The sequence below is a fragment of the Moschus berezovskii genome, chromosome 1, assembly GCF_049115385.1.
Source record: "Moschus berezovskii isolate FMDL1 chromosome 1, NW_MosBer_1.0, whole genome shotgun sequence".
Lineage (NCBI taxonomy): Eukaryota > Metazoa > Chordata > Mammalia > Artiodactyla > Moschidae > Moschus > Moschus berezovskii.
In genome coordinates this window covers 93,796,826-93,824,111 of record NC_142460.1, presented here as the reverse complement: position 1 = coordinate 93,824,111, position 27,286 = coordinate 93,796,826, and the positions used below count along the sequence as shown (strand labels likewise).

Sequence of the window (27,286 nt, the reverse complement as noted above, 5' to 3'; positions counted from 1 at the left end):
CCAGCTCTCCTTGTGCGGCCCCGAAAAAAAAAAAAAAGAATACTAATCTGGGTCCAGTTCATTTTGCAGTCTGGCCAGCTTCCCACTACCCCACAACTCCCATGGCTGGTTTTAAAATTTAAATTGTGATTTATCAAAAAAACCAAAAAACAAAAAACACCAACTCAAGATGCTCCTACTTGAGGAAGAACGGACTGCTTTTCAAAGTCAGCACTGGACCAGAGCACATTTCCTGATAGTTTCAAACTATAGTGGGGCTCCTGTTAATTGTGGCCTTGACCCAGACCCTCCCAATCCACCTCATTTTCAACAACTAGACTTAGGAAAAAATAAAATGGCAGCAGAAGCTTAATTTGCAACAATCCATAAATCTGCTTCAACTTCTGCAGTTCAACATTGTGGATTGAGTTCTGCTAAAAAAAAAAAAAAAAAAAAAGTCATTTAACATCGTTGATTTCTGTGGTGTCTATCTTGCTTAGTAAAAATTGTTATAGGTAACTAAAGAAATTCTACTTTAAAAAAAAAAAGAAATTCTACTTTTAAGAAAGTTGCATAAGAATCTGTCATATAACAGTTCAGTTCAATTCAGTCACTCAGTCATGTCCGACTCTCCGTGACCCCATGAATCACAGCATGCCAGGCCTCCCTGTCCATCATGAGGAACGCTGGGCTGGAAGAAGCACAAGCTGGAATCAAGATTGCTGGGAGAAATATCAATAACCTCAGATATGCAGATGACACTACCCTTATGGCAGAAAGTGAAGAGGAACTAAAAAGCCTCTTGATGAAAGTGAAAGAGGAGAGTGAAAAGGTTGGCTTGAAGCTCAACATTCAGAAAACAAAGATCATGGCATTTGGTCCCATCACTTCATGGGAAATCGATGGAAGAACAGTGGAAACAGTGTCATATAACAAGGTAGTGCTAATTAGCCTAAGCTACTCTACAAGAAAGGCCTCCTCAGAATTAGGAAAGTGTGTAGCTTATTCCTTCCTCGTTCACCCAAAGTGTGCTTTCTGCTCCGTAAACACGTGTAACTTTCAATATATTTAAAGGCAGGGCAAATCATATGTCCATACTTTCCAATTAGCTTGGCATGATGCCCTACAATAACGTGCTTGAGTATTTTTCACATGGATCTCTTTTACAAAGGAAGATGAAAATATCTTTTATGTTAAGAGATACTGCCAATACCAGGGTGTGTAACTGAACAAGTATATAACTAAACTTTCTCATTCATATGGTTGTAGGGTCTATTACTGGTTAATTCTTTTTCAGGTTGAATCATTTATTAGATCAAGGCATACTGCAAAGTTGCTTATGATCCCTTGCCTAAAAAGTAAGGTCAAATAATGTTGATGCCAAAGATCAGCCTGTACAATCCTCTTCTATTTCAACAGTCATCAATCCAAAGGAATCAAACAAAGAACAAAAAATGTATAGCTTTCTTCCAATTCCAGTAATTTCCATTGGTAATAGAACTGAAATGCAAAACACTCACTTGGCAGACTTACTAAAAATTTCAGATTGGGCAGTTGAGATAAAATCATGACTAAACACTTGCCAAATCCACCCTCACTTACCTCCTTTCTCAGCATTACCTCCCCCAAATAATTCCTCAAATAAAAAACTAGATGAGTCAACCCCAAATTTGAAGTGTAGGAGTCAAAAACCCCTAACACCTCTCCCCCTAAACACTAGGGAAGCTAACCAAGGCTTAGTGGTGTGAGCCACAGACTAGACTCACTTGTTATTTGCTCTTTTATTTTCCCAGTGAGTAGCAGATGTGCTCCTGTCAACCAGTTATGTGAGCTGATGGGGAGGACAAGGCATTTAGGAAATTTGCTTAAAGCAGCAAGTCTTTCAGCAACAGTCATATCAATACTAAACCACAACAGCTTATAACAAACCACATCCACCACACCCTCACCTGCCCTGGACATGTATTCTATAGTTTCTTGTGTAAGTTACTAAAAATTAAGTCTTATGCCTGCCAAATTACATACAATCCATAATATGCTGCTATTGCTACCATGCCTTACCTCTATCAACGATACACTGGTCTCTTCTTTTAGGAAGAAGTTCAATTTTCATGTATTAGAGTCCCCAACTGATTTCTTTACTCCTATCTGGGATGCTACTTGAGGGAAAAGGGAATTTGGGGTGGTTGTGAAGTGTTTTTGAAAAATACTAAATCAAATTTTAAACAGGTTCCTTAGGCAGGATGTCTCAGACTCTTTCAATATGATGATGTGCATTATTATAAATCTGGGGGGTAGGGGAATAAAGCCTACAGCAAGTGCAAAGCATATTTGCTCACAGAATATTTGCTTCCTTTTCGTGGAACATGTTGTGGGATTGACAGTTTCATGGAACACACTGAGAAATGCTGGCTTAGGCATATGTTTATACAAGCTAGCTTGGTACTTACTTTGTAAAAGAGTCTATGAAAAAAAAATCATGCTTTGTGTTGAAAACATCCTGTTTAGAAACAAACTTTTGTGGAACACAACCTAATCACATGCATTTGCACTTCTCCCGCCACTGTATAATTGTGCTTTTAAGATTTTTCCTAAATGGTGTGTAAACCTCAAATAAAATTTCCAAATTTCTTCAGATTAAAGTAATATAAAAACTCAACCTAAACACTTGAAAAATGTTACTCCTAAAGCACAGGATGTGTATCAATAATCCAAACGAAGTTTACTTGTAAGGTACAACTTCAAAACTGAGGGAATTTCTACACCTAAAAAGGCATGAACAGAGAGTACGAAATTCAGTGACATCCTGTCATTTGGCACGTGTGAGACACTGAAACCGAAGAATTTGGCCGAGAATATTTTCCTCACTCAGTAAGTGATCTGTTCTGCGTGGTTGTTTTGAAGATTATATCTTAAGACACCAAGCACAATGCTGGGCAACTAAACAAATTACTCTACCACAGTGTAGTCCAAGACCCTCTTCTGGTATCCAAAACACTTAGTAATAGAACACGAGACCTGGGTAGCAAGAAAATAAAATCCACACACAAGCAATTGTCATATGACTGTATTTTATTACAATATGTTCAGTGTACTAATGTTAAGAGGAAAAAATGTAAACAAAATCAAAGTCTAAGGAAAAATGGCACTTTGCTTTAATCTTCAATTTGAAGTTATTTTTAACAATCCATTTATACCATTTTATGTCTCAGTTTTTAAAGAGTATCACTGCTGAATTTCAGACTGAAAAATGAATACACAGAAAAGATGACATCAAGAGTTAAGCAGAGAAAAGATACTGATTAAAACTGAAAGTAAAATCTACTTTGGCTAGAACTGAACACTGACAGATAACTTTCTCCAAAGGAAAATATAACTTGAGTCATAAAGGTTCATTTTTTGTTTAGTTCAATACCACATCAATTAGAAACTCATGACAATGATAACAATTTTACTCAAGTCACATTTGATTATCTAAAATTCTACTGAGCATGCTATTATTTGCCATGTCTTATTCCTCTGAGATAACTATCTACTTCCGAAAACCAGAAATGCAAGTTTGCCTGTGATTGAAGTTTCAAGAAATAATTTGTAGAAAACACCAAAAGGATCAGTTGTTAAAGTTCCTACCTGTTCTTCACTGTATAGCAGCTATTTCTACAAATAAAGAGCATGTGAATACTTCCTAAGAACTTGAAATGAGAAAACCAAAAACAGAGATCTGTGTGTATGAACATATGTACACATATATGTATAAGCTTAAATACCCCCAGACAAGTCTAAACAGGTAAGAATACCTCAATATTCTAAATTCAGAAAGCAGGGATAAACACTGTTTAGTTTATAAATCAGTGGTACTACTAGCTTATATGTTTTAGTTAGAACACTATACCTGCAGTTCAGAAGTACTGATTAGATTCCATTAAAAAGAAGACATCCAAACTAATAAAAACATTCTTCTAACAGTAAATAATTCTCCCACTTTTTACTTATTTTGACATTTGATATTTCCATAAGCTTGCAAGTGGAAGATAAGCTGCTCAATAAAAGCCAATTCAAATATATAATATACAGAAATTACTTTAAAAGTCTGCTCATATAATGGATTCTTTCGGTACTAACAAAAAATTAAAATACAAATAATTGACTAGAAATGTAAGCTAAGATAAACAGGAACTGCACTTCATTTTAGGGGGAAAAAGTCCAAATCTTATTGTGTTAGAAGAATAAAGAACATTTGTCATAGTATACATTATCATATTCCCTTAAAGCAGGAACTATTTTAAGCTTTTAAATTAAAAAGTATTCAGAATTCTGTTTATACATTCAGGAACTATCATATCACTGGTTACACACAATTCTCTCATCATGCAAAAAAAAAACCTCAGTTGTTTTCTAAGGTCTAATTAAGTCAAACAATAAACTAATAATAGCACTTTAATTAGCAAGCTGTAAGTCAGAGACATGTAGAAAATTCTGCAGCTGAATTGTATTTCCTGTCTAGTACTGATGCTACTCAATTCATTTTCTCCATGTATTAGAAGAATGAATAGGCATTAATAGTCAAAGTGATTTTCATTGTTGCAGCAAACGACAGAGTATGTGAGAAAAGGAAAAGTTTCCAATGTCATGACAATCTTTATGATCCTTTGTAAAGGTAAAGGATTCTGTGCGTATGTGTGGAAAGGAGTAAGAGACAAAGGCAGGAGTTTAACACAGACATATAAAGGGAATGCTGAAACTATATTAGAATTATATTTATTGAAAGACTGATCTGAAGTCTGCCCATGGAGTGTACAAAAAAGTCAGAGCAGACATTAGTGCAAATTTAACCTGACAATTTATTTATGGAAAAAACTAGTTTTGATGAGAAAAAGTTTAATCCTTTCCTTGTAAACATAAAAGAAACTCAACAGGAATTTTAAAGGTAGTATGCCAGAAAATGCAACAGTAACTCATAACGTAATCCTTTTCAATTAAACAGACAAGTTGAAGACACGTGTTAAAATACATTTCAGACTGAATATATTTATCAGCCTATATGATCTGCTGTTCTAACTGGATTTTGATTTTTTAAAAACCCAACCTTTTATAAGAGCTATCACATCTAGAAGTGAAGAAAATAAATTAGATCCCCTCTCCCTCCCCAAAAGATATTAATTTCTAAAGCATAAAAAGCTATATATCTTATACAAATTAACCAGTGTTCTTACAAAAGTAACATAGTTTTGGATGACATTATGCTGTATTTGTGGTGAAGTACTAGGCACAAGAATATATGTATCAATTAGGCATTTTCAGTCTAATTAGTCTCTTAAGTTATTTAATTCTTGGCAATATATAATAAATGGTACGTATTTTGGTACTTAAGTCATGAATTGTAGAGAACAAGAAGCAGTATATTACAGTAACAGAGTTTGTATTTGACAATTACTGTATTGAAAAAAATCTCTTCTATGAACTCTGTGATTTGTTTTGCAGTTGGTCACTTGTAGCAGATCCTGCAATGATATAAGAAAAAATAGCAACATCATTTGTTTGTTGAGTATTGCCAAACTTGGACCCACCTGAGCTAAAGTTCCCTTCCACTGCTATAGATGATAAATGAATAGAAAAAAAATCTAAAAAACAAGTAAGACATAGTTCATGAAGACTGAACAATATTAAAGAATCTGTATACCCTGTAATAGTCTAAAGAGCAGAACAGGTGTATCTACTTACTGGTAGGATAAACAAGTTTCACACTGAACACTTCTGTGAGTAAGTCACAAATGGAAAGCTAAGAGTTTATTACAACTCAAATATTCAAAGTTATAAAATATTTGCATTTATGATATAAAAATGGCAAAATATTTCCTCAGAGTCTAAATATACCACAGACAAAGGCCAAAGTTATTTTTCAAAAGCTATGGCTTAAAAAAGATATCCCTTTAACCTTTGGCACAGTAGTGCCAGCACAAATTTCCAATAGCAAATGAGGGGTATTCCCATTGCTCTGTTAGAGCTGCTACAAATGGATATTGAAAGTCAGAGTAGAAACTGATGAAAAGTTATAACCAAAGAAATGTTTATGCTGAATACAACAAAAGAAATCACCAAGATACAGAAATAGGCCACCTAAAAATAGATAATAAATTTAAAGAGAAAAAAGAGACATATAGCGATAATCATTCAAGATACAGCCTGTTCACGTTAAATACAAGCTGAACAGAATATGGTGAATAAAATCAAAAGGAAGTGCTAATCAAAAGGAAATAAACTGAAAAGCAAAAGCATACTGTAATCTTGATGTTATAGTGAGACACAGTCATCGGGTTCTTCCATAAAAATCACTTACATTTCATATATGCTCACCAGCACCATAATATAATAATTATTTACTTTCCTAAGACTTGACCATCTAAGGCACACATAAAAGTAAGTTACATCTTCACTCACAAGTACCAGCCTGCAGTACAGAGTAGGCAGATGGGCACAAAATCTACATTAATAGTATAGAAGATTCACCTTCGTTGAATGCCAGAATAAGTTTATTAAAAATAAATAAAAACAGATTTCCTAGGATTGATCAAGAGTTGGTAGGCTGCAGGGGCAGGTCGTTTGAGACTTCAAAACAAATAAAAACTTGCCAATAACTTGTCAACCCAACAGTCAAGAGTCAACACTGGAAGGATATGACATACTTTATACCTGAAGGGATGTCAAAACAGATCTTCCATGTTAAAAACCTGTTTCTTTTGTTGTTACAACAAATAAAATATGATCTGAAACATTAAAAATAAAGTATTTCTTAATATGAAGATAAATATCACTGCTTAAAGCCAGTAGACCAAACAACATAGACATAGCACAACCTATGTACTTGAGACAACTTGAGCATAAAAACATTATTTTCAAATTGGCCCATAGGGGTTGAAGTTTTCTAAGCTTTTGGCATAAAAAGTAAATTATAGCAAAATTTTCTGAGGTTCTTCGAAGTTTCAAGCAAAATAAAATATATTACTTAGGCACAAAGGATCACAAGTCTCAGTGATACTTTCAAACCATCTAACCTTGACTTGATTCTTCCATATTCATGCTTTCTCCAGCTGCAGTCTCTGACATTTCTTCATCCTCCTCCTCATCATTTAGGTCTTTTGAGATTAATTGTCTAGCTAACTTAATATTCAGTCCTTCATTGTAGTGAAGCTTCCTTTTCATTTCAAACTGTCGCTTTTTTTCTAGAAGATTAAAAAAAAAAAAGTAGGCATAGGAAGTCTTTAGCTCAAAGACTGGCAAACTACAGCCTGTGTCTATTCGGTAAGTAAAGTATTGATATTACTGGAACACAGTCTCATTCATTTGTTTTTGTAATGCTTAATATACTTTTGTACTCAGCAGCAGAGTTGAGTAGCTGCAATAGAGACCATATGGCCCTCAAAATCTAAAATATTTACTGTCTGGTTCTTCACAGAAACAGTTTACCAACCTTTGCCTTAGATGGTTCATATGTCCATCTTAATGGGAGACTCAGAGCTATTAGTAGTTATATTTGTGAAGGAAACTTAAAGATACAGGAAAATTCTCCGGACAGCATTGAATGGGATACAGGAAAACTATAATACCGTATATATACTATGTACAAAGCCTGCATGCATGCACATGTGCATATACACACATACAAAATAAGACTTGGCAATTAACAGTCATTAATTCTGGATCAAGGAATTATGGGGTGATTTTAGTATTCTCAAATTTTCTATTTTTACAATTAAGAAAAATTTCCTTTTAAAAATGCTTATTGTCCATGAAGTCATCACAGAAACATAAAAATAGCTGTAAATCAACACAACCAATTGATCAATTGATATTGATATTTTATCAATAGATAGCACTTTAAAGATCTATTGTTTATCAAGAAATATTTTAGAATTTCGTAGACCTGTAAATTAAAAAACAAAAAAGGAACTGACATAAAATTGCAACTGTTCATTTTGTAAAGAGCATTAAAAATTAACTCACCATAGGTTTATTAGCGTATTCATAAATATATATTAATGCCAAAAAAGCATAAGAGAAAACTCTCAGAATAAGGCTATTCAAAGTACTTTCTAAATGTCCTCTAATTCCCTCTCTCAAACCTTCAACTCCTACAGTGGAAGCATGGAGTCTTAATCACTGGACCATCAGGCAAGTCACTCCCTCTAAGTTTCTATCATCTACACTTATTTATGTCTTAAAAACAGGTATTTACAGTTCATGTCACTACTGATCAAATACTTTTCAGCCTCTTTGGGAGAGGAAAGTTCTGAAATCAACATCCGTTATCATCATCCCATAAACATTTGTTTCAAATTACCAAGATCTTGCCAGGCATCTTTCTTCTTTTCTAAGTTACTTAAGTAAAATTAAAAAAAAAAAAAAAATCAATAAAAGACCAAATCCTTATGACTAAATTTTTAGTGAAGACTTTCAGATGATGTAAGAGCCAATACTAAAAAAAAAACAAAAATTGGTTCTGCCTCCAATACCCGATATATTTACTAAAAAGGTAAGACTTTTTCTAAGTACAAAGTAACACACGTTCTCTTTAATGTAACTTGGAAAAAAAAATTTTTTTTAATGGTACAATCTTAAAACACATGCATTTCTTTAAATAATCACTAACATTTTATAATTTGACTTTTTTCTAAAAATGTATTTTTTATAAAGATGAATCATATTTTGTTGCATATGTTGTTTTCTCACTATATAGTTAGAATGGCCACATCCCAGGAAGCTCAGTTTATGCCCACTGTCTAGTGGAACTATAATAGTGACCTTTCACTCTTAAAATGATACAGAGTTTAGACATGAAGATACAGTGAAATTCTGCCACATACATAGCAGATTTACTACATGATTTTAAAAGGTTAGTAAGTAATAAGTTATAACGTAATCCCCTAGCTTGGTCAAAGGTTTCTGATTTCCCTCTTTGTATTTTCATTGTTTTTTATGATGTAATATACAGGTAACCCTTGAAAAATGTGGGGGTTAGAAGCACCTACTCTCCTCACAGTTGAAATCCACATTTAACCTTACAGCTGTCCCTTCATATTTGCAGTTTTGCATCTGTGCATTCAACCAGATTGTCTAGTGTTGTATTAGGTATTTAGTATAATTGGACCTGCACATTTTAAACCCGTGTTGTTCAAGGGTCAACTATATATAATTCTAAGAGATATTAGACTTGGGTTTTGCTTGTTAGAATATTTTTCATTTTGTAATACTCAAAATTTATTATATGATTTATGTATTCTTTCTACAGAAAGCTGCTAACACAAATGGTCTCGACCTTCTTTGAATATTAATTTTACTTATAATTTTTGTATGGCAGAGCAACATCATACAAAAGAGTACAAAACAAAAATTTTAAGGTTTCAGGCCCGGCTATAATGATAATCAACTATCCAATGAACCTGACAAGTAAATTATCCTTTTTATACTTTTGTTTACCAATTTTAAGTTATTAAAACTTAGTATTTCTGTGTACTAACAATATGTCCAGTGGTCATGTATGGATGTGAGAGCTGGACTGTGAAGAAGGCTGATCGCCAAAGAATTGATGCTTTTGAACTGTGGTGCTGGAAAAGACTCTTGAGAGTCCCTTGGACTGCTCCAACCAAGGAGATCCAACCAGTCCATTCTAAAGGAGATCGATCCTGGGTGTTCATTGGAAGGACTGATGCTAAAGCTGAACTCCAATACTTTGGTCACCTCATGCGATGAGTTGACTCACTGGAAAAGACTCTGATGCTGGGAAGGATTGGGGGCGGGAGGAGAAGGGGACACAGAGAATGAGATGGCTGGATGGCATCACCGACCTGATGGACACGAGTTTGAGTGAACTCCGGGAGTTGGTGATGACAGGGAGGCCTGGCATGCTGTGATTCATGGGGTCGCAAAGAGTCAGACACTACTGAGCGACTGAACTGAACTATATGTCAGAATCAGTGCTAAGTGCTTTAAATTCTTTATTTCATTTAATGAATCTAAATATTTTAAAGCCTCCAATTTAGAAATGAGGATCATTTCTGAGGGTCAGAGAAATTAAGCAAATTAGATAAGCAATATACCTGGAGTATAAACTTTGATTTATCTGATTCCATAGCCAATATTTTAATTGTTTGCAGCTAGTTACAAGATAAAATCTTCTAAGAATGTTTTCAATAAACAAGGATGTTCAGACACGTAATTTGTTTAAAAGCATTAAAAACACCTGTATCAGTAATTCTACTACTGGGAACTTGAAAAACTTGTGAAAACTGTAACTAGTAAAATGGTTCCCCCTGCTGGTTAACTCATTGAACTACAAATTGAGGGGAAAATTCCTTAATGAAAACTGGTGATAGAAATAATAAAAAAAATTTGGTTCTCAATAGATCAAGTTTTCAGAAAATAAGGAATTAACAAGCTCAATGAACAATTTCTATCTGAAAACTCTTTTCAAGGGCCTCAAGGGGTATATTTTCGGAAAATAGGAAGTCACCAAGGGCAGAAGATAGATAATATCATCAATATAATACAACCTGAGATTATGCTGTATATAAAATTTCTCTCCTGTATAGCAATTAGGCTCAGACTGTTGCTGTTGGTTTTTATTTTCTTGGCTCATATTGTTTAGTTCAACAAACTTCATTCTAAACATGACAGGAGGGAATAGCCAATTTTACCTTTGTAAATGCACGACAAAAATCCTGACAGCTAACTAGCAAATATTTGCAATCTTAATTCTACAGTTTCTAAACTTCTTTACAGTACAGATAGTTTCCACATTTCAAGGCTTCAAGTAATAATCTTTCTTTTTTTACGGGTTTTTTTTTTTTCATGCATCCTTTCACGCTATATATAGGCTTGGTTTTCCTTTTAAGAATAACCGAAAACAAATTATATACGTAATTTTTAATTCTTGAGGTCATATGTTCACATGCTTCAAAATTACAAAAAGCAACAAAGTGAAACATCTTTCTTCTTTCCTTACCTCCACAGATAAGCACTAATACTTGTAAAACCAGGAATATGAATAGGTAGCAATGCTTAACTGTGTATGCACCATATGGACTAAAAAGAGCCTTCCTCATCATTGTTGACAGGACTATTTTTATCTCCTTTCCTATGACACTACTGTTCTTTTTGTTCAATGGGACCTAATAAAAAATCTTTACTCCAAGTCTGATTCATCTGGTAAACTTCACCACTGTCTTAATACAGAAAAAACTACAAGCAATTAGCTCTAACTGCAATCCATTTTAAGATTATCCAAATACTCAATGACTCTAAATGCATTAATTTAATAAACATTTACTGAGCATCTACCTAATACAGATGCTTAGTACAAAGAAAGGAACACTTGTAATCACTTCAGACATAGCAATATTTTCTTGAAATGAGGGGGGACAAAGCTGATATACAATAAATACACATAAGTAGAATCTGAGTTAAAGAAATAAACTACCTCGTTCTTCAGGTGAGAGGTCACTATCCTCATCTCCACTGCTTTCTTGTTCACGAACTCGATACTTTGGTTCCAAGCTTTCAGCAGCAGCAGCAGTTAATCTATATAATAATAATTTACAAAGAAATCAACATTATGACTGTCTTATATGAGTGTCTTATTCAACTTTTGAGTCTCATAAAAACATCTAAAGAACATTAGTATGCTAGCCATAACCTGATGGAGGGGGGTGGGAAGCCAGAGAATGGTAATAGGTACAGAAAACAATAAACAAGAAGAAGAGTGGAGACAAATCTATGAACAGCAAAGGGATAGAACTTTTTTAGGAATTCAACTTATTTTTACCTATCTCACGTGTATCTTTAATACCCAGGTGGCAGGATAATAAAAAAACAAAACAAAAAACCTCTATGCAGGAAATCAACACAGGGAATCTGTGTACCAGCTTCTGGTACTCATCTGCATACTTTGATTTTAACCTAGAAATAAGACTATACAGGTTGCCATGAAAAATCCAGATAAACTTTATTCATTCAGCACATGCTTTTTATTTACACTTGTACTAAAGTAAAATGTCTTTAACTCTGCAAAATTAGACACAGCTTTATAGTTGTGGAAAATGCTTTATAGTTATCAATACTTACTTCCGAGCTAAGATATCTGGGGTCAGGGCTTCAGTGGTTTCTGAATCACTCAATGCATCTTCATCATCAGCTACCATACTAAGATGACAAACACATTATAAATTAATACTTGAACTATAATTTTTTAAGCAGGAAAACAAGGTAGAGAACATAATTCTACAGAGTATCAATATACTCATGGCTCTGTTGTCGTCTTTGAAGTTTAATTTTAAATTGTTTCTATTCAATGCAAAGACTTAAAAGTATAGCACCAATCAAGAAAAGCCTTCAAATAATATAAAAAAACAAACTACTGCAATCATGAATATAAATATTGAAAACTCAAATCATCTGGGGAAAAAAAGAAACTAAACATTTCAATTATTCTATACAGCAGGAGGGAACAATTAATGCAAAAGAAATTCCATGTGATTTTAGAATATGTATTTGTACATCAACCTGGCTTCCCTGGTGGCTCAGACAGTAAAGAATCTGCCTGCAATGAAGGAGACCCAGGTTCAATCCCGGGGTCAGGAAGATCCCCTGGAGAAAGAAATGGCTACCTCCTTCAATATTCTTGCCTGGAGAATTCCATGGACAAAGGAGCCTGGTGGGCTACAGTTCATGTGTCGTAAAGAGTCAGACATGATCAAGTAACTAACACTTTTCTTTTCACTCAAGATGAGACACAAATGATCTATGCAGATACAGGTTAAGTAAAATAACAAAATTAGATCCTAAGACCTAGGAAGTTTAAGTTATTTAGCTTTCCCAATCTACTTTCTAATGAAAAATTTGCTCTCCACTTAATGGCCAAAAAAAAAAAAAGGTTATCTTTATTATTTAAACAGTTTTAAAATAACGGCTACAAGCTGGGTTTTTTTTAAATCATGTTTGATCTTAATTTTTTTAGGATATGTATCTCCAAGCAACACAGATAAGGGACGTCTACTACCTTTACTGAAAAGGAAGAAAGCACTGACTTTGGCTTCTGGTACAATGACACTCTTAAGATATGTTTTAAAGTATACATCTATAATTAGGAGCAAATTAGGAGGATCACTTTCATAAATGATACGTCTGTTTCTTCCCTCAAGATTTATTGTTTCAGTATCTGTACTCCTATTTCATTATGTCCTCCCTTTATCATAATCTTCATGTTTATTGTTTTCACTGTTTTTGCTATCATCAAGTTATTTCAATTTATCTTCCAAAATTTCATCCATTGATTTAAAACAGAATTTAACTCTATTTTTTTTTAATTTACCTATTTATAGTTATTTATTTGGCTGTGCCAGGTCTTAATTGTGGCATGTGAGATCTAGTTCCCTGACTAGGGATCAAACCTGGGCCCCCTGCATTAGGAGTGCAGAATCTTAGCCACTGGACCACCAGGGAAGTCCCGCTAACTCTGTTTTAATAGTAAATTCTGGATTTCTGTCATCTTACTTCAGTGACAAACATAAATATTTCAGTCCTGAAAATCTTTTTTCTATACAATCTAGGTGTGATCTGAATTAGGTATTTCTAACTTATTTAGAAATCCATTATGTTTACTGGTGCATTAGTCTTCATACTTACTACAGCCACACACTATCATTTTAAAATTCATTAAAAAAAATTCTGGAAGACTCAAAACTAACAATTCCAATGCAATTATATGAATTACACTATCATTTAAGTTAAAAAAAATAAGGACATGAGATGGCAGTAATGTCCACCCTTTTTTGTATGGGTTAAAAAAGAGTTAACCATCTGTGAGATTATCCCTTTTCTGCAAAGAGAATGAATAAGGCCCTGCTATCTACTTAAGAAGCAGCAAACAAGCCCAACTCTCATCTTCCTTTTTATAAATAGATTACTTTAAGGAAGGCAGAAGTCACTAATGTTAGCATATCATTAGCAGCTAGGGACAACTGAGGTGCAATATTAATAGAATACTAATACTAATACATCTAATACTATAACTGTACCATAAAAACTGGATTTCATAAAGTTCCATGTTATTTATACTATTACACAAAAATATGCAAGTGGGTTACTAATTAGTGTTCCAGTAACAAATTTAAAAAAAAAAGAAACTGAGAAAAGGAACACTGTGCACAAACACTACCTGTGGTAAGGAGTGCTAGGCTCGTCTATCTTCATTAAGCCGTAGTCTTTGTCTGCTGGATGATAGGTCGCCAGGATGTTCATTTCATCCCACTTCTGGGACTTTTTACTAAAATAAAACATTTTTTAATTTTCCTTAATGTATTAAAAGACAAAGATACACCCAAATCTCACATTTCTATTTGACTGCTAACTTCTATTTTTACATCTACTTTCTTGGAATAGAAACTAACTTGGGTAAAAAGCTGTACAATAAAACTGTAAGTAAATATTTTATAGACTACTTAGTGCCCACATATTAAAAACACATCACAGTTGGTTCCAGGACCCACATGGATACCAAAACCCAAGGATGCTCAACTCTCTTCTATAACATGGTAGAGTATCTGCAAATAAGCTCGTACACCCTCCCATATACATTATATCATTACTAGATTACTTATAATACCTAATAAATACAAATAGTCACAAATACAATATAGAAACTATGCAAATAAATAGCTGCTGACACACAGTAAATTCAAGTTTTGGTTTTTGAAATTTTCTGGAAATTTTTTTTCTAGAATATTTCTGATCCATGGTTGGTTGACTCTCAGGATGCAGAAACTGTGGATACACAGGAATACTCAGATTCTTCACTGGGCATTCAAAAAACTATTATGACATGTTTAATCTTCATCTAGCCTATGGAACAACAGCAAAAACTGGAATTTATACATTGCTTGATCTTAACAGCTAAAGATTTTGGATCCATCATATATTTTTAAAAGTTTGGTGAAAAAAACACAACAGGAATATTTTTCTTGGCCTAATTTTTTTTTAGCAGTATCCATAACAATCAATGGAGAAGCAAACGGCAAACCACTTCAATATTCCTGCTTTGAGAATCCCATGGACAGAGAAACCTGGCAGGCTACAGTCTGTGGGGTTCCAAGAGTCAGATATGACTTAGCAACTAAACCACCACCAACACCGTAACAATAGAAAGAATCAGAACATAAAACTACAGAGAAAAATCTCACTAAATTCAGATACTATTAATGAAGATTTAGATTGTACATAAACTTACAGTTCAGTTTTCTAAGATTTTTTTATCTTTTTATTTTAATTTGCTAAGAAATGGTATATTCAGATCACCTGAGATAAATCTACTTACGAAAACTAGAAATGCTTTGTGTTTTATGAATATTCATTAGTATCCATCCAACAAAATACTTGCACAAATACTAAGGTGATCAATAATGCCTTAATTACAAATCCTTATTTATTCATTAAAAAGGACAAAAACCACCTCTCTGCAAGGCAACAACATTGTTACATATATAATTTATGACTTGATTATATACTTGAAAATAAAACTACTTTAAAAAGAATGTGGATTTTACACAGATTCAAATCATTCTTTCCATATTTGTTCCACATTGGTGACGTTTTACTGCAGATATTTTCAATTTTCCTAAATCTTCCAATACCTGATCTTGAAATGCTCTTGATGACACACTTAAAATTTTGGTATCATATTCTTTTCTTCATATTCTAAGTCACCTTAAAAATTACATGGGCCAACTCATGACAGGTGAGCCTGACTTTACGTTCTTTTGCTTTCTACACTATAGTGCCCACAGTGTCCCCATTTAAGACTAAGCACTTTTTTCCTTCATATTTTTATTGTGGTAAAACATACATAAAACAAAATTCACCAGTTTAACCATTTTTAAGTGTAAGTTTAAGTGGCATTAAGTACATTCAAATTATTGTACAACCATCTGCTTTTCAAACTATCTAGGTTTGTCATCACTTTCCTGCCAAGAAGAAATAGTCTTCTGATTCCATGGCTGCAGTCACCATCCGCAGTGATTTTGGAGCCCAAGAAGAGGAAATCTGTCATTACTTCCACCTTTTCCCTCCTATTTGCCATGCAGTAATGGGGCTGGACAGTGGCCACACAACTGGAAAAGGTCAGTTTTCATTTCAATCCCAAAGAAAGGCAATGCCAAAGAATGCTCAAACTACCGCACAATTGCACTCATCTCACACGCTAGTAAAGTCATGCTCAAAATTCTTCAAGCCAGGCTTTAGCAATACGTGAACTGTGAACTTCCAGATGTTCAAGCTGGTTTTAGAAAAGGCAGAAGAACCAGAGATCAAATTGCCAATGTCCGCTGGATCATGGAAAAAGCAAGAGAGTTCCAGAAAAACATCTATTTCTGCTTTATTGACTATGCCAAAGCCTTTGACTGTGTGGATCACAATAAACTCTGGAAAATTCTGAAAGAGATGGCAATACCAGACCACCTGACCTGCCTCTTGAGAAACCTATATGCAGGTCTGGAAGCAAGTTAGAACTGGACATGGAACAACAGACTGGTTCCAAATAGGAAAAGGAGTACGTCAAGGTTGTATATTATCACCCTGCTTATTTAACTTATATGCAGAGTACATCATGAGGAATGCTGGGCTGGAAGAAGCACAAGCTGGAATCAAGATTGCTGGGAGAAATATCAATAACCTCAGATATGCAGATGACACCACCCTTATGGCAGAAAGTGAAGAGGAACTAAAGAGCCTCTTGATGAAAGTGAAAGAGGAGAGTGAAAAAGTTGGCTTAAAGCTCAACATTCAGAAAACTAAGATCATGGCATCTGGTCCCATCACTTCATGGGAAATAGATGGGCAAACAGTGGAAACAGTGTCAGACTTTATTTTTGGGGGCTCCAAAATCACTGCAGATGCTGATTGCAGCCATGAAATTAAAAGACGCTTACTCCTTGGAAGGAAAGTTATGACCAACCTAGATAGCATACTAAAAAGCAGAGACATTACTTTGCCAACAAAGGGCCATCTAGTCAAGGCTATGGTTTTTCCCGTGGTCATGTATGGATGTGAGAGTTGGACTGTGAAGAAAGCTGAGCGCCAAAGAATTGATGCTTTTGAACTGTGGTGTTGGAGAAGACTCTTGAGAGTCCCTTGGACTGCAAGGAGATCCAACCAGTCCATTCTAAAGATCAATCCTGGGTGTTCATTGGAAGGACTGATGCTGAAGCTGTAACTCCAATACTTTGGCCACCTCATGTGACGAGTTGACTCACTGGAAAAGACTCTGATGCTGGGAGGGATTGGGGGTGGGAGGAGAAGGGGACGACAGAGAATGAGATGGCTGGATGGCATCACCGACTCGATGGACATGAGTTTGAGTGAACTCCGGAAGTTGGTGATGGACAGGGAGGCCTGGCGTGCTGTGATTCATGGGGTCGCGGAGAGTCGGACACGACTGAGCGACTGAACTGAACTGAATGGGGCTGGGTACCATGATCTTAGTTTTTTTAATATTTAGTCTTAAGTTGGCTCTTTCACTCTCCTCCTTCACCCTCATCAAGAGGCTCTTTAGTTCCTCTTCGCGTTCTGCCATTAGTGTGGTATCATTCACGTATCTGAGTTTGTTGATGTGTCTCTCACCTATCTTGATTCCACCTTGTAATTCAACCAGCCCAGCATTTCTCATCATGTGCTCAGTGTACAGGTTAAATAGAATGACAGCAGACAGCCCTGTTGTACTCCTTTCTCAGTCTTGAACCAATCAGTTGGTTCAACCCATGTACAGGGTTCTAACTTGCTTCTTTACGTGCATACAGGTTTCTCAGGAGACTGGTGAGATGGTCTGGTATTCCCATCTCTCTAAGAGTTTTCCAGTTTGTCATGATCCACACAGTCAAAGGCTTTAGCGTAGTCAATGAAACAGAGACAGATGTATCTATATTAATTAGAATAAAATATTTTAAAAATAAACATATACAAAATGACTTTGTTAAGTGTGTCCTAATCTCAAAGTAAAAATAAATAATGCTAGCAATATTTAATTGAAAACAATAATTTTATCATCATTAGAAGACTGAATATGGCCCTTTGCAGTTTAAAGGTACCCCTCAAATGCTGTAAATCTGTTCTGTAAGATAAATGATAGAAAAGAAGAACAGGAGGATGTAAGAAATATTTTCCTAAAATTAAGGATAAAATTTAGTAAGCACAACCTTAGCATCTTAATCCACTAACAATTTTGATTTCTGTATATTCTTTCCACTCCGTATAACATAAGAAAAAATACCCAAGCTATCACAGTATATAAAAATATATAGACAAAACAGTACATATAGTATACATAAAAATAGCTCCTACATCAGTATATGTATTTTATCATACGAAGCTGCTTGCATTTTCTAGTCTTTACCTTTTTAGTATTACATGCATTATATTCAATAATAAACTATTCTCCTAATGTTAAATGTTTAGATTGAATCCAATGTCTTCCTACTTAAAGCAGAAATGTTTGTGCGCATTCTGTTCAGTGATATTTCCGGGTAATTTGCTGGGACAAGCATATCTGGGTTAAACTGAAGAGCTCTGTAGATCACTCTATGTTGCCACATAGACATTTTTTCTTTTTTAAGAGAGCACTGTTTGTAATGTCCCCAAATAATTACTAAAACTTTGCCAGGACTGGGTATCTGGGTATTTGGCCCACCCGAGCAGGTATAAATTGATATTTAAACACTGCTTTACGTCTGTTTCTCTGCTTATTACCTAATAAACAATGAAAAAAATGCTTACTTTCCTTGTTTGCATCCTTTGCCTATTTGCTGGAAACATTCTCATTAATTTGAGTTATTTATAGCTACATAAATGTAAAGAACACACTCAAATTTATGAGAAGGTTTAAACACATTATATATAACTCAAAGGTATATATAAGGTATAAACGATAAAAAACCACCTTGTTGGGTTATATAACCCAAATTTTTTGTATTTTGCTTGCCATTTACTTTCTACTATAAACAGAATTAAAGTTTTATATATCCAAAGCTTCAGTCTATTTCTTCAACACAATACTAAGAGAAAAAGAAATCCTTACACTGTCAAGATCCAGAGAAATAACATCTTGCAAAACCATGAATTTAAATAAGGGCATAAAACAGTAGGCTCCAAAGAACGTTAGAAATTCTTAGGAGGAAAGTAATGAAGTTGGAGAACTGCAAAGAGGACAAAGAATACCGGAATTACCATCTCTTAGGTTTTGGTAGAATTAACATCAGTTGAGCAACAAAACCCAAGGAGTGAATTTGAGTTTAATCCCAATACTACCACAACCATTCCTATGACCGTCACTGGGCCATTAATGCCACTTAGAAAAAATAGGGGCACAATCACTTACACTGAAAACCAGCTGTAAGGGTGAAAGCAACTGCTGGTTTCAGTTGCTCCTTCTTGGATGACTGGTTTCCCTGCAGCCTAAGTCTGCACCAGAAAAAGTCACCACTTCTCACTTTTACTTTGATAACTCATATGATGCCATCTCAAAGACCTACATACTTATTGTTGCTTGTGACTTTCTAATTTTTATATGAGTTTGGAAGCAGGATTTTGCTTCAATGTGTTAAACTTTAAGCCCACATTTCAAAAAATGGTTCTTTCTTAAATGAAGATTCAACTTCTATAGATTGACAAAGTACAATACTTTCAGTTCAGTTTAGTTCAGTCGCTCAGTCGTGTCCGACTCTCTGTGACCGCATGAATCACAGCACGCCAGGCCTCCCTGTCCATCACCAACTCCCGGAGTTCACTCAAACTCATGTCCATAGAGTTGGTGATGCCATCCAAACATCTCATTTTCTGTCGTCCCCTTCTCCTCTTGCCCCAAATCCTTCCCAGCATCAGTCTTTTCCAGTGAGTCAACTCGTCGCATGAGGTGGCCAAAGTATTGGAGTTTCAGCTTCAACATCAGTCCTTCCAATGAACACCCAGGATTGATCTCCTTTAGAATGGACTGGTTGGATCTCCTTGTAGTCCAAGGGACTCTCAAGAGTCTTCTCCAACACCACAGTTCAAAAGCATCAATTCTTCGGCGATCAGCTTTCTTCACAGTTCAACTCTCACATCCACACATGACCACGGGAAAAACCATAGCCTTGAGTAGACGGACCTTTGTTGGCAAAGTAATGTCTCTGCTTTTCAATATACTATCTAGGTTGGTCATAACTTTCCTTCCAAGGAGTAAGCGTCTTTTAATTTCATGGCTGCAGTCAGCATCCGCAGTGATTTTGGAGCCCCCAAAAATAAAGTCTGACACTGTTTCCACTGTTTTTCCATCTATTTCCCATGAAGTGATGGGACCAGATGCCATGATCTTTGTTTTCTGAATGTTGAGCTTTAAGCCAACCTTTTCACTCTCCTCTTTCACTTTCATCAAGAGACTTTTTAGTTCCTCTTCACTTTCTGCCATAAGGGTGGTGTCATCTGCATATCTGAGGTTATTGATATTTCTCCCAGCAATCTTGATTCCAGCTTGTGCTTCTTCCAGCCCAGCGTTCCTCATGATGTACTCTGCATAGAAGTTAAATAAGCAAGATGACAATATACAGCCTTGACGTACTCCTTTTCCTATTTGGAACCAGTCTGTTGTTCCATGTACAGTTCTATCTGTTGCTTCCTGACCTGCATACAGGTTTCTCAAGAGGCAGGTCAGGTGGTCTGGTATTCCCATCTCTTTCAGAGTGTTCCACAGTTTATTGTGATCCACACAGTCAAAGGCTTTGACTGTGGCATAGTCAATGAAGCAGAAATAGATGTTTTTCTGGAATTCTCTTGCTTTCTCCATGATCCAGCGGATGTTGGCAATTTGATCTCTGGTGCCTCTGCCTTTTAGGTTGAACAATTAAAGACTTAACGATAAAAGCAATTAGTGAATAAAAGGCCACTTTTCGAAAACTTCAGTCAGTGAGCCTTTGACCATATTCGATATCCCTTTATAGGCAGAAAATGAGAAAGTTGAAGTATGATTACATAAAATTATATTAAAGGAAATTAAGCACAATCTTTCCAAGCAGAATTTGCCACATTACCTAAGACTATTACAGAATCTGAATTGAACACTGTGAATCCAAACCATGCTGCGTACACAATCCTGTAAGTATGGAAAATTAGGTTTCTATACTTTTAACAGAATAATAACATTTGAAGTACTGTGTTAAACATTTTACATTTAGTAACTCATTTAATAATTAAACTAGGCAGGACTATAATGTTTAAGTCACTGTTTAAGTCACAGACCTAGTAAGTAGTAAACAGGATCTGAACCCAGGCAATCTGGCCCCATTACTAACCAGTAACCTTAAACACTTCTAATTAAGACAGAATTTAGTAACACTTAACATTATATTTTCAACAATCCCAAATGCACATTTTTCTCACTTTAATATTTCTGAAAACAAAATATATCTTAAAATGGATGACATAATTGGCAGCATTTTTTTTTCTTGCTGTGACATAAAATCATGGTACATCGTAAAATCAATGATGTCTTGTTTTGATGACGTACATGGACTTACTGTAACTGTTACGTCTGACAGTCACAGGTTGTTTACTATATTCAAAGTATCCAGAAAGAATGGGAATTCCACAATGATGGGGGTGACGGTGGTGTTCTAACTAGTGGTATTTTAACACAAGCAGTGTGCTACAGTGTACTGAGATTATCTATGCCTAATTTTATGTGGATTTACACATTCTATCCAGTTTTAATTGAACTAACCCTCAGAAAGGGGTACTTGAAATAACTACTCATTGAAGATAACAGTACCAATGCAAAGTATAAAGAATAAGAATTTAAGAGAGTCCTGAAGACTATTTGAAATATGGCAGTATATAAACCTCACTTTAAGTATACTTTGAACCTTGAGATATTATCTAATTGTAAACAAACGTATTTGAAACGTATTTCATTTTTTCCTAATAAATGATGCACAATCAAAAAGTTGAGAGACCACTGGAATATCACATCTCAATTATTACTTAAAAACCCCTTAGTAACATCTCTTTGTGTTACATAAACGTTCTGTTATCAGTTCAGTTCAGTCGCTCAGTAGTGTCCGACTCTTTGCGACCCCATGAATCACAGCACGCCAGGCCTCCCTGTCCATCACCAACTCCCGGAGTTCACTCAAACTCATGTCCACAGAGTCGGTGATGCCATCCAGCCATCTCATTCTCTGCTTTAGCATCAGTCCTTCCACCCTCTTACAATTGATGGGGTGGGGGAGTGGTTTGTGCAGAAAAGGGAAACCACCACTGTATTTCATATGATAAAGGCACCAATAAAAGGTATGGTTATTCATGGATTCTGTATTTGGAAATTTGCCTACTTGCTAAAATTTACCTGTAACTTCAAAATCAATACTAGAGGAGCTTTCTCTCTTTCACACATGCATAGAGTGGGAAAAATCTGAGTAGCCTGAACATGCACATGTTCCTAGCTGAGATTAAACCTTGTTTCAGCTCTCTTACTGTAAATGTGTCCTTTTTACAGTCTATTTAGTGCCATGTTTTTTGCTTTTTTGGTGAACTGGCTGTTCAAAATGGCTCCCAAGAATAGTGCTTAACTGCTATCTAGTGCTCCTAAGCCCAAGAAAGCTGTAAGTGCTTTATGGAGAAAATATGTGTTAGACAACGTCTTCATTCAGGTATGAGTTATAGTGCTGTTGGCCATGTGTTCAATGTTAATGAGTCAATATATATTAAATTAGGTGTCTTTAAACAAACAAATTTTTTAAAGGTAATGAAAATGCTGTGACCATCAGCTTACAGTAACATATTTTTATATTTCTTCTAGGAGTAACAGTTCAGCATGAACTAATCCAGCGTTTGTGGTGACTTACAGAATGTAACTACTCAGAACACTGAGAATTGACTTAAATCCCTGGTCATTTTCACATTAATTAATATGAGATTATTTTGCTTTAAACCATGGTTCCAACATTTAAAGCTAGACCATTACACTATATTTTTTTAGTTTCTGAAGTTTAAGTGCATTGTAATTGAAAGAGCTATTTATTTCAGTCCTTTATAAACAAAAGGAAAAATACTGGGTGTCATTAAAATTAAAAATTACAAAAAGTTTGTTTCAAATATGTTCAACTATACTTTCATTGTCTGAATTCAAAGAGGCTCTAATAAAGTCACTAATATTGGTTGTATGAACTGTGACATAAATAACAATGTAAATTGTATTACCAAAAGAATTACTTTATTTCTTTTATAGTCATACAACACTTATAATGAAAAAACCCATCCCTTTTACTACTTAGAACCAAACATCATAAACCTCAATCAATTAGGGCTTGGCAGCTCCCTTTGAAGATAGGACTATAACCTTCTAATTTAGACAAGTCAAAGCCAACCAACCTGAAAAAGGCCACTCTTAAATGACCGCCCTGAAAAAGGCCACCCTTAAATGAATCTGCCCTGTTAGCAGCTCCGAGAGAAGGAGCACCCCTGTGTAAGTAAATCAGTCTAGTATAGTGGCTTTCCAGGCAGGACTTGGAAGGTAAATCCTAATCAATTATATAAAGATGCCAATACACAGAGTGGGGCCACCAGAAATTACAGCGACTAAGGTTGAGAATAAACAGAAGTAGGGAAAGACAGAAGAAAATATAAGCAGCTACTTGGTAGCCAAACAGAAAGAAGCTCACGCTGGAGAATAACTAAATAACTTAAATGCCACTGAGAACCACAGTGCTGCCGCCGAATACCCTGAAGTCATATAAGAGCCTTCCATAGTTTGGTTTTTAGACTATCTTAGTCTTCTTCCTGTTACAGCTATGTCTGGTAAGATTCTGTCTTTTTAGTCCCATTACAACCCCCAACCTGAAGCAGCTTACCCCAAATAGAGGTTGGAAAATTGCACATCGGAGAATGTAAGGGTCAAACATCCAGGAGTAGGAGACTTGCTAGACAAATTAAGGTCCTTTTCAACCCCCAAAGGCTATGATTCTAAGCTATGATCTTACTTCATGTTTTCCTCAAGACAACACAAATCCCCATAAATTCACCATCACCAAACTGTAGTTCCTTTTATAGCTCTAAAATGATCTTTTTAAACAGGTGTGCCCTAGTTCCAATATTCAAAGTTTTCGGGAACATCCTAATTTTAGCTTTATGACTTCACAGATTTCAACAACTTTTCTTAAGCCTTATTTCCAGTATGTAAGAGTCCTTGTATGCTAGCCCCTCTATGACTTCTAACCTACTGTTTTATTTTACATTATATATTATCAGTTTTCCACCTTTTTTCCAATTGAGGACTGCACCTTGGGTATCTTTCTCCGAGCCATTAACATCTATTTCATTCTTTTAAAAGGCTGGTCTATTTTCCCATTATACTAATGTACTATAATTAATATTTCACTAGTCCTTCTTAATGGACCTTGGGTTGTTACCAATTATTTACTATCACATACAATACTACAGGTCAACATCTTTTCACATATGTATTTGCGAGTATGCAAAAGCAACTAAATTATCATGGCATCATTTTAACTTGGTACTTTCTGAACTGTTCTGAGCTTAAACATGTCTTTCAAGAGGAACAAAGACTAGAAAGCGCTCAAATTCTTGTTGCAGATTCAAAATAATTAGCAATAAGTAGTTTTCCATTAAACATAGATCAGACTGGGGAAATGTCTGTTTCTTTTAATGCCGAGATAATGACAAACCAGGACCCAAGGGAGTGAATGTGGCACGATGCTTTTCTTTCGATAATGTTCACCTAAAAAGGAACGACCGTGGAAGAAGGGCAACTAGAAAAACAGAGAAATCTCTTTTTCGGAGGAGTCTCTTATTAGTCTACGACTGCATCTTAAAGGATTTCCAATCCAGGAAAATAGACTTTAATTACTGAATTTTAGACACTCGGATACGAAGTGAAGTAATAACTGCTTAACAGGTGAAGCTTTACAACTTCAATTTGATCCTTTAATATGACCAATCTCCAAAAGCTTAAAGATCCTGATGTACGTTTTAAAATTATTATATATGTATATGTGTTAAATACACACACACAAACACACAATAAACGTCATAGCTCCTGCCTTCTTTATAATCACTCCACCCCTAAGCCTGGCCGGCGGAGGGAGACCTGAGCCGCGCAGGGGCCGCAACTACGCAACCGCCCCGCCCGCCGGCCGCGCTCGGGCTCGGGATCTGGGGCTGGTCCGGCTGGGGGTCTGCAACGGCACCGAGGGAAAGGTGGGGCTTCCCAGGCTGACCCGGTGGACGAGCGGCCGCCCCTCTCGGCTCTCACCTCAGCTCTTCGTCGACACTCTTGCCGGGCTGTTCGGCCGAGGACACCATAGAGGAAGTCGTGGAGCTCTTGTTCTTCAGGATCCCCTTGATGGGCCGGTGCGAGGCCGTCGAGGCCGCCATTGCCTGCTGCTCCGGCGGTCGGCTCAGCGTCGCTGCTTGGCGCCGAGTTCAGGAAGGAAAGGGCTGGGCGCGAGCAGAAACTCGCCAGGCAGCCGCCGAGCCCGCCTGGGGCTGAAGCGGCCGCACCTGCTGTCGCGGAGACAGCCACCAGAGCTGTTGTCACGACACAACGACTCGGACGCTCTGGCGTCTAGCCGACGCCGCGTGGCTGGCGGACCTCCGCGAGCCCTTGGCCACCGGCACTCTAACCGTGGCCCGCGGAGAGAAGCCGGCCTAGCGCCGGAACGACGCCGACGCTAATGCCAAGCGGGCCCGCCCTCTCGCGATATCTAGGGCGGGGCGGGGGCGGGGCAAGAACAATGCCAACCTCCTCGCCCCGCCCCCTCCCCGAGTCCTCTCGGTGAGTTAGCGCCAACCGCGGCTGGGGCTCTGAGAGCTGTTTGACAGAACCCTAGGAGAGGTTTCCAGTTTGACTCTGTACGGAATGGTAAATCTCTCCAAGCACCGTTGCTCCCACCACTTCATGAGGTTCTTATTGTTAGTTCTGTATTTTATAGATCTGAAAATTGAGGCTCAAAGGTAACATCATTCCCCAAAGACATTAACTGACTTTCAGAGAAAAGCAGTGTGTCTCTTCTTTCCTTCCATTTAACAACCATAAAAAGCTTAACTCTCCATTATAAAGTCATGAAATGTCAGCATTGGAACGGTCCTTAGAGACCTACTGTGGGATCATAGAATATTGAATTTTATGAAATCATGGGACATCAACATTGAAATAGTCTAACATTTTTTAACCATTGGAAAAGCTGAAGGCTAGAGAGGAGAAATGACCTAACCACCACTATCAGAAGACCCATCTGTCATGTGTGGTCATAGAACTTCAGACTTATGCTTCTGGTCTGATATTTCTCCATTTTACCACATTCTGCCTCTGTGTTGGTAATCCCATGGAAGGGATTGCTGGCAGAAGTTCCTAGAATGGTGGTTTAGAATCTGTCTCCCCCCAAAATCTTGGGACTCAGTGTAAGGAGCCATCCAACACTGGGCGAAATACAGGCCAAAAAATTCTGGGACTGTCTAGGTCTTTGTAAGATGAGTCTCAAAAGAGAAATACAAAAAAAACCCAAAACCCACCCACACAGTCTCCTCACTTTATCTCTGCCTGGGTGTGAGTGAAAGATACCAGGGATGACTTGGATGAGGGAGGAAAAGAGAATTTAACGCTGTAATGGGCCAGGATACGTGTATATCCTGGTTGTGGGTCCTGTGGCTGCTGTGAGAAGTGGGTTCTAGGGAAAGGCAGGAGTTTAAAGCCCACTCTTAGGGCTCGAGTGTATCTAAAGTCAAGCTCAGGCCAGCGGAGGGGGTGGTATCCACTCCAGCTACACAGGCTCTCTCCATGCAGCCAGCGCCAGCACTAGAGTTGTACAGGTGAGAAAGGCAGAGGGCTCAGATTAAGTAAATTGCCTCCTGTTATGGGTTAAATTATGTCACCCTTAAAATGTTAGGGCTTCTCTGATGGTTCAGACAGTAAAGAATCTGCCTGCAGTGCAGGAGACCCAGGTTTGATCCCAGGGTCAGGACGATTCCCTGGAGAAGGGAAAGGCTATCCACTCTAGTATTCTTGCCTGAGAATTCCATGGACAAAGAAGTCTGCCAGGCTCTAGTCCATGGGCTTCCCTCATGGCTCAGTTGGTAAATCATCTGCCTGCAATGCAGGAGGCCCAGGTTTGATTCCTGGGTCGGGAAGATCCCCTGGAGAAGGAAATGGCAACCCACTCCAGTATTCCCACGCCAGTACTCCCACTCTGTCCAGAATCCCATGGACAGAGGAGCCTGACAG

General features: G+C 36.7%; 1 protein-coding gene and 1 non-coding gene across 2 annotated transcripts; both read right to left on the bottom strand.

Annotated features, from left to right (window-relative positions):
* Positions 1 to 3,033: 3,033 nt before the first annotated feature.
* Positions 3,034 to 25,752, bottom strand: PPP1R2 (protein phosphatase 1 regulatory inhibitor subunit 2). The gene is made up of 6 exons (XM_055407409.2): positions 25,319 to 25,752; positions 14,189 to 14,296; positions 12,097 to 12,174; positions 11,453 to 11,553; positions 7,032 to 7,199; positions 3,034 to 5,480 (listed from the first exon to the last, which is right to left on the bottom strand). The coding sequence occupies exons 1-6, from the start codon at positions 25,438 to 25,440 to the stop codon at positions 5,434 to 5,436; spliced, it is 624 nt and encodes a 207-aa protein (XP_055263384.1). The 5' UTR covers positions 25,441 to 25,752; the 3' UTR covers positions 3,034 to 5,433.
* Positions 13,401 to 13,473, bottom strand: TRNAR-CCU (transfer RNA arginine (anticodon CCU)). Its single transcript has one exon. It is a non-coding gene; the product is annotated as a tRNA-Arg (tRNA).
* Positions 25,753 to 27,286: the final 1,534 nt, after the last annotated feature.